We start from the raw sequence: 19673 nt of genomic DNA, 5'->3' as shown, positions 1-19673 counted from the left end.
TCGTTTGAGACACTACTTCCTCACCCTCAATCTGTATTACAAATTGAACCATACTGTGATCACTCATTCCAAGAGGATCTTTTACTGGAAGATCATTTATTATTCCTGTCTCATTACAGAGGACCAGATCTAAGATAGCTTGCTCCCTTCGAAGAAACAATCCCGTATGCATTCCATGAATTCCTCCTCCAGGCTACCCCGTGCGATTTGATTTGACCAATCGATATGCAAGTTAAAATCCCCCATGATTACTGCTGCTCCTTTTTCACATGCCTCCATTATTCCCTTAATTATTGTCCGCCCCACCGTGAAGTTATTATTTGGGGGACTATAAACTACGCCCACCAGTGACTTTTTCCCCTTACTATCTCTAATCTCCACCCACAATGATTCAACATTTTGTTCATTAAAGCCAATATAATCTCTCACAACTGCCCTTATATCATCCTTTATTAACAGAGCTACCCCACCTCCTTTCCCTTCTTGTCTATCTTTCCGAATTGTCAGATACCCCTGTATGTTTAATTCCCAGTCTTGGCCACCCTGCAACCACGTTTCTTACCGTATATTAAATTGAAAGAAGTACAAGTTTCACCTGGAAGGAGTATTTGGGGCCCTGGATAGTGGGGAGGGAGGAGGTAAAAGGGCAGGTGTTTTATCCCCTTTGCTTGCACAGAAAAGTGCTGTGGGAAGTGGGGGGCTGCTGGGAGTGACTGTGGAATGGACCAGGGTGTCGCGGAGGGAGCGGCCCCTTCGGAACGCTGAGAGGGGAGGGGAGGGGAAGATGTGATTGGTGGTGGAATCACGCTGGAGGCGGTGGAAATGGCGAAGGCTGGTGGGGTGACAGGTGAGGACAAGGGGAACGCAGTAGTGCTTTTGAGAGGGAGGGGAAGGGGTGAGAGCAGAGATGCAGAAGTAGAACGGACACGCTCGAGGGTCATGTTAACCACGACGGATGGGGAATCTACGGTTGAGGAAAAAGGAAGACATGTCAGAGGCACTAGTGTGAAAGGTGGCATCGTCAGAGCAGATGCGATGAAGACGGTGAAACTGGGAGAATGGAATGAAGTTTTTACAGGATGCAGGGTGAGAGGAAGTGTAGTCCAGGTAGCTGTGGGAGTCAATGGGCTTATAGTGGATACTGGTTGAAAGCCTATCCCTAGAAATGGTGACAGAGAAGTCGAGGAAGGGAAGAATTGACGATGGACCATATGAAGGTGAGGGAAGGGTGGAAATTGGATGCAAAGTGAAAGAAATTTTCAAGTTCAGGGCGAGAACTGGAAACGGCACCAATACAGTCATCAATGTACCGGAAAAAGAGGTGAGGGCGGGGACCCGAGTAGGACTGGAACAAAGAATGTTGCACAAATCCCATGAAAAGGCAGTATAGCTAGGACCCATGCAGGTTCCCATAACAACACCTTTAATTTGGAGAAAGTGAGTGGAGTTAAAGGAGAAGTTATTGAATGTGAGAACAAGTTCAGCCAAGCGGAGGAGGGCGGTGGTGAATGGGGACTTGTTTAGCCTCTGCTCGAGGAAGAAGCGGAGTGCCCTCAGGCCATCCTGGTGGGGTATGGAAGTGTCGAGGGATTGGACCTGGATGGTGAAAAGGAGACGATTGGGGCTAGGAAACTGGAAACTGTTAAAGTGACGGAGGGCGTCGGAGGAGTTGTGGATATAGGTGGGAAGAGAATGGACAAGGGGAGAAAAAATAGTCGAGATGGGAAGAAATAAGTTCTGTATGGCAAGAACAGGCTGAAATAATGGGTCTACTGGGGCAGGCCTGTTTGTGCACCTTGGGAAGGACGTAGAAGAGGGCTGTGCGGGGTTGGAGAACTATGAAACATACATAGAAACGTAGAAAACAGGTGCAGGAGTCGGCCATTCGGCCCTTCGAGCCTGCACCCCATTCAATAAGATCATGGCTGATCATCACCTCAGTACCCCTTTCCTGCTTTCTCTCCATACCCCTTGATCTCTTTAGCCGTAAGGGCCATATCTAACTCCCTCTTGAATATATCCAGTGAACTGACATCAACAACTCTCTGCGGTAGGGAATTCCACAGGTTAACAACTCTCTGAGTGAAGAAGTTTCTCCTCATCTCAGTCCTAAATGGCTTACCCCTTATCCTTAGACTGTGTCCCCTGGTTCTGGACTTCCCCAACATCGGGAACATTCTTCTGCGTCTAACCTGTCCAGTCCCATCAATATTTTATATATTTCTATGAGATCCCCTCTCATTCTTCTAAACTCCAGTGAATACAGGCCCAGTCGATCCAGTCTCTCCTCATATGTCAGTCCTGCCATCCCGGGAATTAGTCTGGTGAACCTTCGCTGCACTCCCTCAATAACAAGAACATCCTTCCTCAGATTAGGAGACCAAAACTGAACACAGTATTCCAGGTGAGGCCTCACCAAGGCCCTGTACAACTGCAGTAAGACCTCCCTGCTCCTATACTCAAATCCCCTAGCTTTGAAGGCCCAACATGCCATTTGCCGCCTTCACCGCCTGCTGTACCTCCATGCTAACTTTCAGTGACTGATGAACCATGACACCCAGGTCTCGTTGCACCTCCCCTTTTCCTAATCTGCCGCCATTCAGATAATATTCTGCTGTCGTGTTTTTGCCACCAAAGTGGATAACCTCACATTTATCCACAGTATACTGCATCTGCCATGTATTTGCCCACTCACCTAACCTGTCCAAGTCACCCTGCAGCCCCTTAGCATCCTCCTCGCAGCTCACACCACCACTCAGCTTAGTGTCATCTGCAAACTTGGAGATATTACATTCAATTCCTTCATCTAAATCATTGATGTATATTTTAAATAGCTGAGGTCCCAGCACTGAGCCCTGTGGTACCCCACTAGTCACTGCCTGCCATTCTGAAAAGGACCCGTTTATCCCGACTCTCTGCTTCCTGTCTGCCAACCAGTTCTCTATCCACGTCAATACATTACCCCCAATACCATGTGCTTTAATTTTGCACACCAATCTCTTGTGTGGGACCTTGTCAAAAGCCTTTTGAAAGTCCAAATACACCACATTCACTGGTTCTCCCTTGTCCACTCTACTAGTTACATCCTCAAAAAATTCTAGAAGATTTGTCAAGCATGATTTCCCTTTCATAAATCCTGGCTGACTTGGACCGATCCTGTCACTGCTTTCCAAATGCACTGCTATTTCATTTTTAATAATTGCTTCCACCATTTTCCCCACCACTGATGTCAGGCTAACCGGTCTATAATTCTCCGATTTCTCTCCCTCCTTTCTTAAAAAGTGGTGTTACATTAGCTACCTTCCAGTCCATAGGAACAGATCCAGAGTCGATAGACTGCTGGAAAATGATCACCAATGCATCCACTATTTCTAGGGCCACTTCCTTAAGTACTCTGGGATGCAGATTATCAGGCCCTGGGGATTTATCGGCCTTCAATCCCATCAATTTCCCTAACACAATTTCCTGACTAATAAGAATTTCCTTCAGTTCCTCCTTCTCACTAGACCCTCTGTCACCTAGTACTTCCGGAAGGTTATTTGTGTCTTCCTTCATGAAGACAGATCCAAAGTATTTGTTCAATTGGTCTGCCATTTCTTTGTTCACCATTATAAATTCACCTGAATCTGACTGCAAGGGACCTACGTTTGTCTTCACTAATCTTTTTCTCTTCACATATCTATAGAAGCTTTTGCAGTCAGTTTATATGTTCCCAGCAAGCTTCCTCTCATACTTTATTTCCCCCCTCCTAATTAAACCCTTTGTCCTCCTCTGCTGAATTATACATTTCTCCAAGTCCTCAGATTTGCTGCTTTTTCTGGCCAATTTATATGCCTCTTCCTTGGATTTAACATTATCCTTAAATTCCCTTGTTAGCCACGGTTGAGCCATGAGGTTGGTGGCTGTGGAGGGAAGATCTCCAGAGGAGATGAGGTCAGTTGACGGTCTGGGAAATGATGGCTTGATGTTCAGTAGTGGGGTCGTGGTCCAGGGGGAGGTAGAAGGAGGTGTCAGAGAGTTGGTGATCAGCCTCTGCAAGGTAGAGGTGGGTTCACCAAACAACAACAGCGCCACCCTTGTCAGCAGGTTTAGTGACAAGGTTGGGGTTGGATCTGAGCGAGCGGAGTGCTGCAAGTTCAGAGGGAGGTAGGTTGCAGTGAGTGAGGGGAGCAGAGAAATTGAGATGGCAGATGTCTCGTTGCAGGTTGGAATGAAAAAATCTAGAGTGGGTAAGAGGCCAGAGGGAGGGGTCCAGATAGAGTGAGAATTCTGAAAGTGTGAGAAAGGGTCAGCTATGAGGGGGAAGACTCCTGGCCGAAGAAGTGGGCACGGAGGCGAAGGCGGCGGAAAAAGAGCTCAGCATCGTGCCGAGCTCAAAATGCATTGAGGTGGGGACGTAAGGGGAGTTATCCCCAGTGTCCAGGCTAATATTTATCCCTCAATCAACATAACAAAAACAGATTATCTGGCCATTGTCACATTGCTGCTTGTGGGAGCCACTTTTCCTACATTACAACATTGACTACACTTCAAAAGTACTTCATTGGCTGTAGAGCGCTTTGGGATATCTGAGGTCCGTGAAAGGTGCTATATAAGTGCAGTGGCTGGATTTTTGGCTTTTGAGATTTCAGGGCGGTAATGGTGGCGGGACGGTGCAGATACCGCCTGGAAAAGGTTTGTGCCTCTCTCTTCTGGCACATTCCCCATCCCAAACAATGAGGTTCCATGATCGGGTTGCAAAATCAGGCAACACACAAGGAAATCTTTGCCCCCAAGCCGAAAATCACGGCGTTAAAAATGTTTTATTGATTTAAGGAACTGCACTGTTGCTCAGTGCCCTGGAACATAATGTTGTCTATTGTATGGTTTTATTTTGGTCGGAGGAGCTTTTGTTACTTTGTTGCAGTAAAATTTGTGATTCATCGTTTGACATTGGTGTCTTGTGCATCATTCCAACTTTCACCGGAGATGTGTCTTTTGGGGGGCACATAGTGTATCCAGTATTAGCTCCATCCCTCAGTTTCCTCCATTTAGGAGAGCCGATCCATTACGAGCTGGTGACGTGCGACTCTTGGTCCAGCAGCATCTCCACGCTGCCTCCCCCGTGGATGGGGTGGCTATCCAATGGGGGCCTCGCCAGGCTCCTCTTCATCATCCTCCTCCTGAGGTGGGCCTGCAACCCCCACTGGCAATGCCTGGCCCCTCATGATGGCCAAGCTGTGCAACATGCAGCACACCACAATGAATTCGGTTGAGGGGAGTATTGAAGGCTGCCTCCAGAGCAGTCCAGGCATCGGTGTGCCTGTAGGAGATGGCGTTAAAAGCTGGACGCCCACCGTATCGCCTAGAAACACGGTTTACCGCCCCTCCGGGGAGCTAACAGAGGCACAAGTGAGCCGAAAATCCAGATAGTCTTTTTTTTAAAGGTGCAGTGCCTACATGATAAAATGTTTGGAAAACCTTATTTTGTTTGGGATGGGGAATGTACCAGAAGAAAGAGGCGGCAATCATTTTCATCAAAAATGATGGAATGGTGGTATGTTTTGGCATGATTTTTATCATAAATAAATGAACAAAAAAGATTTGCCAGTCATTTTTCCAGGGGATGCCCTTTCAGTTTAGTTAACTGTACTCTCGGATACACTCCATTCTCTCAGCTCCTATTTGAATGTGTCAGTACAGATCATATTGCACCAAAGAATCAATCTTTGGCTTCACATTCTGGGCTTTCGTGTCTCTGTCATCCTGTCTCATTCACTCAAATTGCTTAATTATTTGGTTCCCTGCAGGGAAAGATCTCTGGGTACTTGCAATCTCAGGGAAGGACTCCAGCCAGCACACTGTGGGGATCCCTGAGGTGAAATACATTGGAAACATGCATGGCAATGAGGTAGGAAGACGATCACTGAAAGGTCAAATGACACAGCTGGCAATGCGACCCATTGCTTTTTCTGGATTTCTTTTCGAAAACGATTTTATCTGATCATTCTGAAAAGAAGCCTGTTTCAAAATCGAACCACGTTAAAGTACAGTTTACTTCAATGTGCCTTTTTGTGTTTCTTACTCAATTAAAAAAAAAACACTTTTGCATAAGCAAAATCTGAGAGCGAAAGAAAGACTTGCATTTATATAGTGCTTTACAGCCAATGAAGTACTTTTTGGAGTGTAGTCACTGTTGTAATGTGCGAAATGCGGCAGCCAATTTGCTCACAAGCAATGTGATAATGACCAGATAATCTTTTTTGTTATGTTGATGAGGGATAAATATTGGCCAGGACACAGGCGATAATTCCCCTGCTCTTCTTCAAAATAGTGCCATGGGATCTTTAAGTGCAGTTGAGAGAGCAGACGGGGCCTCGGTTTAATGTCTCATCTTAAAGACGGCACCTCCGACAGTGCAGGGCTCCCTCAGCACTGCACTGGAGTGTCAGCCTAGATTTTGGTGCTCAAGTCCCTAGAGTGGGACTTGAATCCACAACCTTCTGACACAGAGGCGAGAGTGTTATCCACTGAGTCTCAGCTGACACTGTGAGAGGAGATTTGATAGAGGTGTTCCAAATCATGAGGGGTCTGGGTAGAGTAGATAGAGAGAAACTGTTCCCATTGGCAGAAGAGTCGAGAACCAGAGGACACAGATTTAAGGTGATTGCCTTTGGTTCTTTTGCCAATGTTAGAAAAAACTTTTTTATGCAGCGAGTTGTTAAGCTCTGGAATGCGCTGCCTGAAAGGGTGGTGGAGGCAGACTCAATCTTATCTTTTTAAAAGGGAGTTGGATAAGTATCTGAAGGAAAAGAAATTGTAGGGCTACGGGGAAAGGGCAGGGGAGTGGGACTATCTGAGAGCTGGCACGGGCTCGATGGGCCGAATGGTCTTCTTCCGTACTGTAACCATTCTATGATGCTAATCAGTGGGTAGTGATAGCATCATTGGACAAACTGGCTTGAGATGGGATGGGAGTACAGGCATTGTCATGAACTCCAGGGCTGTTCGGGTGAGAGTCTAATTTCAGGTCAGGGCAATCATTCAGCTCCCTCACCCTGTTGAGCTCATTCGCTTCTCCCATCCACTGTTCCAACAGTGTCATCAACATTTATTGCTTAAGCCTAAATATTCTAATTATAAATGATCGTTGTGCATAAGAGTTTAATTTCTTTTCTAAATCGGTTCATTTTATACTTAAAGAGAAACTTGGGTTGTAATCTTGTGGCAAGATATTGGTATGAAGCACATTAACATGTTTGAATGAGATTCCTTTTATTATCTCAGGTTAGCACTTTCATTAAAATAACAAAGGAATTTGATATCAATGTGCTCTCAATGTATCCTGGCTGGCCTCCCACGTTCTACCCTACGTAAACTAGAGGTGATCCAAAACTCGGCTGCCCGTGTCCTAACCCGCACCAAGTCCCGCTCACCTATCACCCCCTGTGCTCACTGACCTACATTGGCTCCCGGTTAAGCAACGCCTCGATTTCAAAATTCTCATCCTTATTTTCAAATCCCTCCATGGCCTCACCCCTCCCTATCTCTGTAATCTCATTCAGCCCCACAACTCCCCCGAGATATCTGCGATCCTCTAATTCTGCCCTCTTGAGCATCCCTGATTATAATCGCTCAACCATCGGTGGCCGTGCCTTCAGTTGCCTGGGCCCCAAGCTCTGGAACTCCCTCCCTAAACCGCTCCACCTCACTACCTCTCTTTCCTCCTTCAAGACGCTTCTTAAAACCTACCTCTTTAACCAAGCTTTTAGACACCTGCCCTAATTTCTCCTTATGCGGCTTGGTGTCAATTTTTTAAATCTCATAATACTCTTGTGAAGTGCCTTGCGACATTTTACTGCGTTAAAGCCACTATATAAATACAAGTTATTGTTGTTGCTCGTTACTAATATTACGGCACGATTTCTATGAAGAGCAATCGGAACAGGTGTACAGTTTATTTGGTGCAATAAAGTCACATTTGAGAGATACACTAACAGTTCTGACTCACATTACTCCCTCAGATATAAATGAAAAAAGGGACCCTTTAATTTTATGACATTTCTTTACCAACACATCGACTGATGGTGTAGTCGATGTTTAGTGAGCAGCCGTTTGAATGTGTTTAATGTTGGAGTGACACTATCATTTCTACGGCAGTGGTAGGTCCTGGGAATATTCCCTCTACTTCACCTGCGGCCCTCAGTAATTCTGTTGTTCCAAGCACTTCCAATGCCTCTGCTCACTGCCTGTTTCAGCTGTGGGATGTTGCGTGTCCCCTCTCCCTCCAGTGGGAGGAGACGGAGGAGACTGTTACAAGATGGGGCTGTCCCAACACGCATTGCACAAGTGGGTCACTGAACAACTCCACGCTCCAGCACAATTGCAATGAAGAGAACATGGGTGAAGAACCATGAACGCACATGTCTCCAACCCTCCTTTGGGACAGCATGTTGGAGCAGGTGTCAGCCTTGGCTCAGTGGTATCCCCCTTGTCTCTCACTCAGAAGGTTGTAGGTTTAAGACTCCTCCAGAGACTTCAACATAATTTAGACTGACAGCTGGAGGTGCCGTATTTCAGATGAGAAATAAAACCGAAATGTCTGCCTAGTCAGGTATACATATAAGATCCCATGGCATCATTTGAATGCAGAGGAAGTTCTAGAGGTGTGTTGGCCAACATTTATCACTCAGCTAACATCACTAAAAGCAGCACATCTAGTCATTTATCACATTACTGTTATCGGGACCTTATTGCCCGCAAATTGGCTGTTGCAGTTCCCTGCATTACAACATTGACTACAGTTCAAAAGTACAGTCGCCCACCTAAATGAATAACTAAATGAAGAATAAAGCATTTAAAAGTATAATATCTCCAGGCACACATCCCTTCTCTATCTTTTCTAATGATTGTTGTGCCTGTTAAATGATAATTGTTAAATGAATTAAACATTTGGATTATTTGCAAAAGTCTGGATTTATTCATCTGGGCAGTGTACTGCCTCACTCATGCTGATCAGTTAAAATCTTTTTGCCAATCAATGTGTTAAGCTCTTTGTTCAAGCATTTTTGTCTAGCTCAACATGCTCCTCCAGCCCTCTGAGACCTCTGCCCTGTTCTAATTCTGGCCTCTTGCCCATCCTTGATTTTCATCGTTCCACCATTGACGGCTGTGCCTTCAGCTGCCTGGAATTCGCTCCCTAAACCTCTCTGCCTCTCTACCTCTCTCTCCTGCTTTAACATGCACCTTAAGTGTCAAATTTATCTGTTTTGTCGTATAACACTGCTGTGAAGCACCTTGGGACATTTTACTACGTTAAAGGCACTTTATAAATAAAAGTAGTCATTGTTGTTAAGATCTATCTATTTGACTAAGATTTCCTTAATATCTCCTTATGTGGATCGATGCCCTATTTTGTTAATGCTCCTGTGAAGCACCAGGATGGTTTACTACATTAAAGACGCTATATAAATACAAGTTGTTGTTGTAGGTGTGAAAATCGCTTTGTAAAATGCCCACTTCATCGGCACCCCATCCTTCACCTTAAACATTCACTCCCCCCACCACCGGCGCATCATAGCTGCAGTGTGTACCATCTACAAGATGCCCTGCAGCAACTCGCCAAGGCTTCTTCAACACCGGTGCAGGATCGCTACCGTCTCCCGTGAAATTGGGCGGGAGTTAGTAGAGGTGCAAAAACCGGTAGAGCCGTGTCCTGGCCAGTAGTGCTCCCGGCCGCTGCGCCTCCGCGGATGACGTCATCGCCATGAGGCGGTGACCCCTTTCCAGCCCGCCCCGCGAATCGCGAACTGGGCAGGTCACCCATCGCAGGGCAAACCTTAAAGGGGAGGTATCCTGCCTGCCTGCCATCTTTTATTTCCCCGCACTTATCGGTTGGGCCATTGGCTGCTCCTTTCGCGCGGTCCGGGCTGCGATCGTGCAGCCCAACATTCCGGCTCAGTACACCCCTTAGCCCTGGTGGCCCAGTGGAGGCCTTCAAAGGGCCTGCAGAGTTCGCAGCATCCCTCCACTTTAATGGGAGGGGAGGGGCATTGAAATGCCTCAGCGCTGTGCGGAGAGGCCGCGTGGCACTCCCGCACCAGCCCGCGTGACACTCCCGCACCAGCCCGCGTGGCACTCCCACATCGGCCCGCGTGGCACTCCCACATCGGCCCGCGTGGCACTCCCGCACCAGCTCGCGTGGCACTCCCACATCGGCCCGCGTGGCACTCCCACATCGGCCCGCGTGGCACTCCCGCACCGGCCCGCGTGGCACTCCCACATCGGCCCGCGTGGCACTCCCGCACCAGCCCGCGTGACACTCCCGCACCAGCCCGCGTGACACTCCCGCACCAGCCCGCGTGGCGCCCCTTGATCCACCCCAATGGGAAGTGGGATTGCATCCCACTTCCTGTGGGGGGGGGGAGGGGGGTAACCGGAATTTCACGGTCGGGGCGGGACTTCTGCACCGGTCTCGGGAAGGCCCATCTCGCCTCGGTTACCAAATGGACTCTCTGGCCAGGGGAGTCAGCTTCTACCCTGTCAAGCCCTCTAAGAATTTGAGACATTTCAATAAAACCACCTCTCCGTCTTCTAAACTCCAGAGAATAGAGGCCCATTCTACTAAATCTCTCCTCATAGGACAGCTTTCATCAAGGAATCAGTTTGTGAAACTTTGTTGCAAGTGTATCTTTTCTTAGATAAGGAGACCAAAACTATACATAGTTACTCTAGGTGTGGTCTCACCAAAGCCCTATATAGTGGCAGCAAGACTTCTTACTCTTATAAAGTGGATTTATAAAGGGGAAGTCATGTTTGACAAATTTGCTGGAATTCTTTGAAGATGTAACGAACAGGATGGATAAAGGGGAACCAGTGGATGTGGTGTATTTGGACTTCCAGACAGCATTTGACAAGGTGCCACATAAAAGGTTACTGTACAAGATAAAAATTCACGGGGTTGGGGGTAATATATTACCATGGATAGAGGATTGGCTAACTAACAGAAAATAGAGAGTCGAGATAAATGGTTCATTCTCTGGTTAGCAACCAGAAACGAGTGGGGTGCCGCAGGGATCAGTGCTGGGACCCCAACTATTTACAATCTATATTAACGACTTAGAAGAAGGGACTAAGTGTAACGTTGCCAAGTTTGCTGACGATACAAAGATGGGAGGAAAAGCAATGTGTGAGGAGGACACAAAAAATCTGCAAAAGGACATAGACAGGCTAAGTGAGTTGGCAAAAATTTGGCAGATGGAGTATAATGTTGGAAAGTGTGAGGTCATGCACTTTGGCAGAAAAAAAATCAAAGAGCAAGTTATTATTTAAATGGAGAAAGATTGCAAAGTTCCGCAGTACAGCGGGACCTGGAGGTACTTGTGCATGAAACACAAAAGGATAGTATGCAGGTACAGCAAGTAATCAGGAAAGCCAATGGTATTTTGGCCTTTATTGCAAAGGAGATGGAGTTTAAAAGTCGGGAAGTCTTGCTACAGTTATATAAAGTATTGGTGAGGCCAAACCTGGAATACTGCGTGCAGTTTTGGTTTCCATATTTACGAAAGGATATACTTGCTTTGGAGACAGTTCAGAGAAGGTTCACTAGGTAGGTTCTGGGGGTGAGGGGGTTGACTTATGAGGAAAGGTTGAGTAGGTTGGGCCTCTACTCATTGGAATTCAGAAGAATGAGAGGTGATCTTATCGAAACGTATAAGATTATGTTGGGGGCTTGACAAGGTGGATGCAAAGAGGATGTTTCCACCGATGTGGGAGACTAGAACTAGAGGGCATGATCTTAGAATAAGGGGCCGACCATTTCAATCTGAGATGAGGAGAAATTTCTTCTCTCAGAGGGTTGTAAATCTGTGGAATTCGCTGCCTCAGAGAGCTGTGGAAACTGGACATTGAATAAATTTAAGACAGAAGTAGACAGTTTCTTAAACGATAAGGGGTTATGGGGAGTGGGCAGGGAAGTGGAGCTGAGCCCATGATCAGATCAGCCATGATCTTATTGAATGGCGGAGCAGGCTCGAGGGGCCGTATGGCCTACTCCTGTTCCTATTTCTTATGTTAGAGCCTTATGCCAGGAGCTCATCAATGATCGCTTTGCCTGAAAGAATGTTGGTGTTATTTCCAAGGCTGACACACTGCTGCGTGTGCAGGTCATACATTAATGGTGCACATCACCTTGGTGACAGTTAAAGTTTATGTTGATTGAAGTTAAGTGTGATTATACCCTTTGTTAAGGATTCACCAGCGTGTAATGGTGCAGCCATCTGAGCCAATTGTGCTGCAAGGTATTGTTGAATAAAAACATTTAACCTCGAACATTAGTCTGAAATCATCAGTATTTCTGTACAAACCCCCAACCCTTCTCCCCTCCCCCCCCCCCTTCGCCTCCCCATTTCTACCCCTTCCTCTTCCCCTCTTGAGTTCAAGCCGCCTGGCTGAGGTGCTCCTCAGGCGATGCTTTATTTGGGGGGGGGGGGGTTTGGGGGGACGGCCGAAGCGCTGCTTGGACGGATACAGGAGAGGATGGTCCTGTGGTGGGAACGTGCTCCGAGCCATAAGCAAGATGTTGCTGCCTGCTCTCATATGTGGTTGGAAATGGGGGTGCGTCACCTTGGAGTGCATTGCGGTGATCCAGGACCACTGGGAGCCCTCTGCCACCAGTGCTCCTGGCTACCAGCTCCAGGGTCTCCTCCATCCCTTCCATTTTATATGTTATTTTTTGGACAAAAACTCGGTGCCAACTATGTTCTTGGTGCTTAGTAGGCTTTTTGCTGTTGGTGAATCACCGTCGTGCCTCCCACAACAGCCAAGCAAGCACACACCACAGCCACACACACTTTCTGTTATGTATGTAATACTTGCCACCAGAGGGCGCGACTGTTGGAGTCCTAATGGTCACCTGCACACATGTGCAGAGCCAGTATAAAAGGTTGGCTGCCATGTTGTTTAGGCACTCTGGATTTGGAATAAAGAAGACTAAGGTCACACTAAGTTTAGCTTACAGTACTCAGCCTCGTGGAGTTCTTCTATACATAACAATTTCAGTGCCTCTGAGCTCCCTATCTCTCTGTCTCCTCTTCTGCGCATGTCATGATGACCCTTGACCTCCAGAATCGCCAGAATCGATCCTTGCCATGCCGTTGCTAAGGACGGCCACACTTTATGGCAGAAGATCAGAAAAATTTAACGCTGCCGCCGATTTGATATCGCTTAAACGGTAACATAGAAACATAGAAACATAGAAAATAGGTGCAGGAGTAGGCCATTCGGCCCTTCGAGCCTGCACCGCCATTCAATGAGTTCATGGCTGAACATGCAACTTCAGTTCCCCATTCCTGCTTTCTCGCCATACCCCTTGATCCCCCTAGTAGTAAGGACTACATCGAACTCCTTTTTGAATATATTTAGTGAATTGGCCTCAACAACTTTCTGTGGTAGAGAATTCCACAGGTTCACCACTCCCTGGGTGAAGAAGTTTCTCCTCATCTCGGTCCTAAATGGCTTACCACTTATCCTTAGCCTGTGACCCCTGGTTCTGGACTTCCCCAACATTGGGAACATTCTTCCTGCATCTAACCTGTCTAAACCCGTCAGAATTTTAAACGTTTCTATGAGATCCCCTGTCATTCTTCTGAACTCCAGTGAATACAAGCCCAGTTGATCCAGTCTTTCTTGATATGTCAGTCCCGCCATCCCGGGAATCAGTCTGGTGAACCTTCGCTGCACTCCCTCAATAGCAAGAATGTCCTTCCTCAAGTTAGGAGACCAAAACTGTACACAATACTCCAGGTGTGGCCTCACCAAGGCCCTGTACAACTGTCCCTGCCTCTGTACTCAAATCCCCTCGCTATGAAGGCCAACATGCCATTTGCTTTCTTAAACGCCTGCTGTACCTGCATGCTAACCTTCAATGACTGATGTACCATGACACCCAGGTCTCGTTGCACCTCCCCTTTTCCTAATCTGTCACCATTCAGATAATAGTCTGTCTCTCTGTTTTTACCACCAAAGTGAATAACCTCACATTTATCCACATTATACTTCATCTGCCATGCATTTGCCCACTCACCTAACCTATCCAAATCACTCTGCAGCCTCATAGCATCCTCCTCGCAGCTCACACTGCCACCCAACTTAGTGTCATCCGCAAATTTGGAGATACTACATTTAATCCCCTCGTCTATATCATTAATGTACATGTAAACAGCTGGGGCCCCAGCACAGAACCTTGCGGTACCCCACTAGTCACTGCCTGCCATTCTGAAAAGTACCCATTTACTTCTACTCTTTGCTTCCTGTCTGACAACCAGTTCTCAATCCACGTCAGCACACTACCCCCAATTCCATGTGCTTTAACTTTGCACATTAATCTCTTGTGTGGGAGCTTGTCGAAAGCCTTCTGAAAGTCCAAATATACCACATCAACTGGTTCTCCCTTGTCCACTCGACTGGAAACATCCTCAAAAAATTCCAGAAGATTTGTCAAGCATGATTTCCCGTTCACAAATCCATGCTGACTTGGACCTATCATGTCACCTCTTTCCAAATGCGCTGCTATGACATCCTTAATAATTGATTCCATCATTTTACCCACTACCGATGTCAGGCTGACCGGTCTATAATTCCCTGTTATCTCTATCCCTCCTTTTTTAAAAAGTGGGGTTACATTGGCTACCCTCCACTCCATAGGAACTGATCCAGAGTCAATGGAATGTTGGAAAATGACTGTCAATGCATCCACTAATTCCAAGGCTACCTCCTTAAGTACTCTGGGATGCAGTCCATCAGGCCCTGGGGATTTATCGGCCTTCAATCCCATCAATTTCCCCAACACAATTTCCCAACTAATAAGGATTTCCCTCAGTTCCTCCTCCTTCCTTGACCCTCCGACCCCTTTTATATCCGGAAGGTTGTTTGTGTCCTCCTTAGTGAATACCGAACCAAAGTACTTGTTCAATTGGTCCGCCATTTCTTTGTTCCCCGTTATGACTTCCCCTGATTCTGACTGCAGGGGACCTACGTTTGTCTTTACTAACCTTTTTTTCTTTACATATCTATAGAAACTTTTGCAGTCCGTCTTAATGTTCCCTGCAAGCTTCCTCTCGTACTCTATTTTCCCTGCCCTAATCAAACCCTTTGTCCTCCTCTGCTGAGTTCTAAATTTCTCCCAGTCCCCAGGTTCACTGCTATTTCTGGCTAATTTGTATGCCACCTCCTTGGCTTTAATACTATCCCTGATTTCCCTTGATAGCCACAGTTGAGCCACCTTCCCTTTTTTATTTTTACGCCAGACAGGGATGTACAATTGTTGTAGTTCATCCATGCGGTCTCTAAATGTCTGCCATTGCCCATCCACAGTCAACCCCTTAAGTATCATTCGCCAATCTATCCTAGCCAATTCACGCCTCATACCTTCAAAGTTACCCTTCTTTAAGTTCTCGTGCCCATTTTCAAAGATGTAAACTAGGTGTTTTGAGAATGGGCACGAAGCCGGCGATCCGAAAACCTCTTATTACCACCCATGCCGGAAATAACGCCCATTTTTTGGACGATAAGCACAAAAGTGGGGGTTCTAGCCCATGGTCACTTTGTGTAGTGCTGATAGTGGCACTGAATCACCTGTAATGCAAACACTACAAGCCCACAACACCCCCGCTGTGTGTATTAGTCCTGCAGATCCACACTAAGTGCAAATTTACAAGAGAATCACTGCATCTATTTGAGTAGAAGTGGCTTGGAGTTATTTACTTAGAGTAAAAACACGCAGCGTTTGACCTTAAGGGTTTGCCGAGGCTCTTTAGCAGGAGATATGCATCAGGCTGGTGTAAACTCTGAATGTTTGAACCTCCTGCTGATTTCAGCTGGAAGTCAAACCCTCAATGCATACAGCTGACAAGCAATTTAATAGCTCCCGGCATTTGAATGGAGTCAGGCCGGCCCATTAGCAGAAACCCGAGGGATCAAATCGAGTTTGGGTCACAACAAGACTGCGGATGCTGAAAATTTGAAACAAAAGCAGAAAGCGCTGGAAACATCCAGTGAAACATGGCAGCTTCGGAAAAGACAAAAGGTGCATTGTGGTTTCGGGGCGACTTTTCTGTTTTTTTTATTTTGAGTCCTGCTGGTCGAAACATTACTTTTGGGAACTGATAAATAACCAACAATAAATACATGTTTTTAAAAAAAATCCAGTCATTTATCATGAGTTTAAAAACAAAAGGACGACAACAACAATTTGTATTTTTAAAGCGCCTTTACTGTAGTAAAAAACCCTAAGGCACTTCACAGAAGTATCATACGACAAAAAATTTGACACCAAGCCACGTAAGGAGAAATTAGGGCAGGTGACCAAAAGCTTGGTCAAAGAGATTGGTTTTAAGGAGCGACTTACAAGAGGATAGAGATAGGAACAGAGGCAGAGAGGTTTAGGCAGGGAGTTCCAGAGCTTGGAGCCCTCCTGTATGGCTCAGAGACATTGACCACACCTCAAATCGCTGGAGAAATACCACCAACGATGACTCCACAAGATCCTGCAAATCCCCTGGGAGGACAGACACACCAATGTTGGTGTCCTCGATCAGCATCGAAGCACTGACCACTCCATTGGGCGGGCCACATCGTCCGCATGTCCGACACAAGACTCCCAAAGCAAACGCTCTACTCGGAACTCCTACACGGCAAGCGAGCCCCAGATGGGAATGTTTCAAGGACACCCTCAAAGCCTCCTTGATAAAATGCAACATCCCCACCGACACCTGGGAGTCCCTGGCCAAAGACCGCCCTAAGTGGAGGAAGAGCATCCGGGAGGGCGCTGAGCACCTCGAGTCTTGTCGCCGAGAGCGTGCAGAAATCAAGCGCAGGCAGCGGAAGGAGCATGCGGTAAACCAGACTCCCCACGCACCTTTTCCTCCAGCGACTGTCTCTCCCACCTGCGACAGAGACTGTAATTCCCATATTAGACTGTTCAGTCACCTGAGAACGCCGAGTTCCAGGCCAAAGCTACGAATCCTAGAAATCTGTAATAAAGATAGAGTGCTGGCAGGGTACAGCAGTACAGGATACGGTTGTGTGGTGGTTGTGGCACTGGGATGCTGCCCTAGAATTGGTGAGCTCAAACCCCACTGGAACTCAATAAACTTACTCCTCTGTGGGCTAGCATTGGGAGAAAAAGGACCCACGACAGCTTCCGAGTTGTAAAACAAAAATCACAATGTCCTTCAGGGAAGGGAACTTCTTTGTCAAGGCCTGTCGGGACGGGCAATAAATTCGGCCATGCCGCAAAGAATTTTTTTTTAAAGTCTGCACCTGAATAGGTTAACATTTTGGGTTGAGATCATCGTTCCCCTCTAGGGTGCATGGGCATGCGTCTATGCATTGATCAGGAGGTCTCGCGCAGGTTGTTCACCAGCCGCTGCCGCTGGAAAAGATACCCAACACGCGCGGCCACGCAGCAAATTTATAGGGGCCACACACAAAAGGGAACATTGGTTGAGATCCTTCGTTAAGGCTGAAGGGGTAAACCCGCAATGCCAGTCTATCGTTTCTCTTTTAGGGTGCTGACTGACCCGTGCTTCTTTCCCATTGTGGGGAATCAATTTTGCGTGCCCTTGATTTCACGTTCATATGCTATCCACGATTTTCACTCTCAGACTATTGAAAGGAAGAACTTGCGTTTATATAGCACCTCACCTTGTCTCTCGCAAAGATCTCCATGCTCTGTATTTGTTCTCGGGATGTGGGAAGCCCTGGCAGGGCTGCATCTGTTGCCCATCCCGAGCTGCGCTGAGATGGGCCTGAGCTTGAACCACTGCAGTCCTTGTGGTGGAGGAGCTCTCATGCTGGTGACGGAGTTTCCGAGCTTTTGACCCTGCATTGATGAAGCAAAGGTGATAAGTGCCCAAGTCAGGATGGTGTGTAACTGCGAAGTGATGTTCCCACCATGTTGCTGCTCTTGTCCCTCTCGATGGTTGAGGTTATGGGGCTGGTGCATGCTGTCGAAGTGTCAGTCTGTGGCTCAGTGGGTAGCACTCTCGCCTCGGAGTCAGAAGGAGCACAAAAATCTAGGCTGACACTCCCAGTGCAGTGCTGAGGGAGTGCTGCACTGTCAGAGGTGCTGTTTTTCTGATGAGACGTTAAACTGAGGCAGCGCCTGCTCTTTCAGGTGATGTAGAAGATCCCATGGCACTATTTCAAAGAAAAGCAAGGGAGTTATCCCTGGTGTCCTGGCCAATATTTATCCCTTAATCAACATAACAAAACAGATTATCTGGCCATTATCACATTGCTATTTGTGGGAGCTTGCTGTGCGCAAATTGACTGCCGCGTTTCCTACATTACAACAGTGACTATACTTCAAAAAAATGCTTCATTGGCTGTAAAGCACTTTGGAACATCCTGAGGTTGTGAATGCAATATAAATGCAAGTGTTTCCTGTTGTGTTCCTAACACAGATGAGACTGCACACAGGGAGGTTAAAGTAACAGTGACCTCAGTCTTTATTAAGACACTCCAGAGTGAGGAACAGGCCTAAGGGGCTGGCTTATATACAGAGCTCCCAAAGGCTGCTGGGATCTCTTGGGACTTCAAGGGATGCGCTCCCTGGTGGCGGAACATGGGAGTGCATGCTTTACAGATACACAACATCACTCCTCCCGCAAAGTCAAAGTGAAAACTATTTACAAGGTGAGGCGGTCGGGAGCCTTTCTTTCCCTGGTGGACCGCCTCGGTACAAATGTGTTCTGGTGTGTTGGCTGTGCCCTCGCTGGGCTGGCGTGTTGTTGGCCCTGCAGGGCTGCTGGGTGAGCCTGGGCTGTTGGGCGTGATGGGTTCAATTTCCTGGTCTGACATGGTATCGTTGATCCTTTGGGTGTGTGTTGTGGGCTCGAAAAAGGTGGTGTCTGCTGTGGGTTGTTCAGGGCAGTCTGTGAACCGCAGCCTTGTTTGGTCCAGGTGCTTTCTGCAAATTTGTCTGTTGTCGAGTTTGACTACAAACACCCTATTCCCTTCTGTAGCTATCACCGTGCCCACGATCCACTTGAGACCATGTCCATAGTTTAGCACATACACAGGGTTATTCAGATCAATTTCCCGTGACACAGTGGCGCGACCATCGTTTACATCTTGTTGCTGCCGCCTGCTCTCTACCTGATCATGGAGGTTGGGGTGAACCAGCGAGAGTCAGGTTTTAAGTATACTTTTCATGAGTAGCTCAGCCGGGGGCACCCCTGTGAGCGAGTGGGGTCACATGTGGTAGCTGAGCAGTACTCGGGACAGGCGGGTTTGGAGTGAGCCTTCTGTGACTCGTTTAAGGCTCTGTTTGATTGTTTGTACCGCCCGCTCTGCCTGCCCATTGGAGGCTGGTTTAAATGGGGCCGAGGTGACATGTTTGATCCCACTGCGAGTCATGAATTCTTTAAATTCGGCACTGGTGAAACATGGGCCGTTGTCACTGACCAGTATGTCAGGCAGGCCGTGGGTGGCAAACATTGCCCCCAAGCTTTCAATGGTGGCGGTGGCGGTGCTTCCCGACATTATTTCACATTCAATCCATTTTGAAAAAGCATCCACCACCACCAGGAACATTTTACCGAGAAACGGGCCCGCATAGTCGACATGGATCCTCGACCATGGTCTGGAGGGCCAGGACCACAAACTTAGTGGTGCCTCTCTGGGCGCGTTGC

At 47.3% G+C, this 19673-nt stretch overlaps 1 protein-coding gene across 1 annotated transcript in view; it reads left to right on the top strand.

Annotated features, from left to right (window-relative positions):
• LOC139226917 (carboxypeptidase D-like) overlaps positions 1-19673 on the top strand; it is a 216772-nt gene that overhangs the window by 124984 nt on the left and 72115 nt on the right. Inside the window, exon 15 of the mRNA XM_070858009.1 lies at positions 5790-5890. Within this exon, the coding sequence (XP_070714110.1) occupies positions 5790-5890 (101 nt within the window). The remainder of the gene's footprint in view (positions 1-5789; positions 5891-19673) is intronic.

Source organism: Pristiophorus japonicus, chromosome 16 (genome assembly GCF_044704955.1).
Source record: "Pristiophorus japonicus isolate sPriJap1 chromosome 16, sPriJap1.hap1, whole genome shotgun sequence".
NCBI classification, from domain to species: Eukaryota; Metazoa; Chordata; class Chondrichthyes; family Pristiophoridae; genus Pristiophorus; species Pristiophorus japonicus.
Note: the sequence above shows the minus strand (reverse complement) of the source record. Positions and strands in the feature narration are given on the sequence as shown.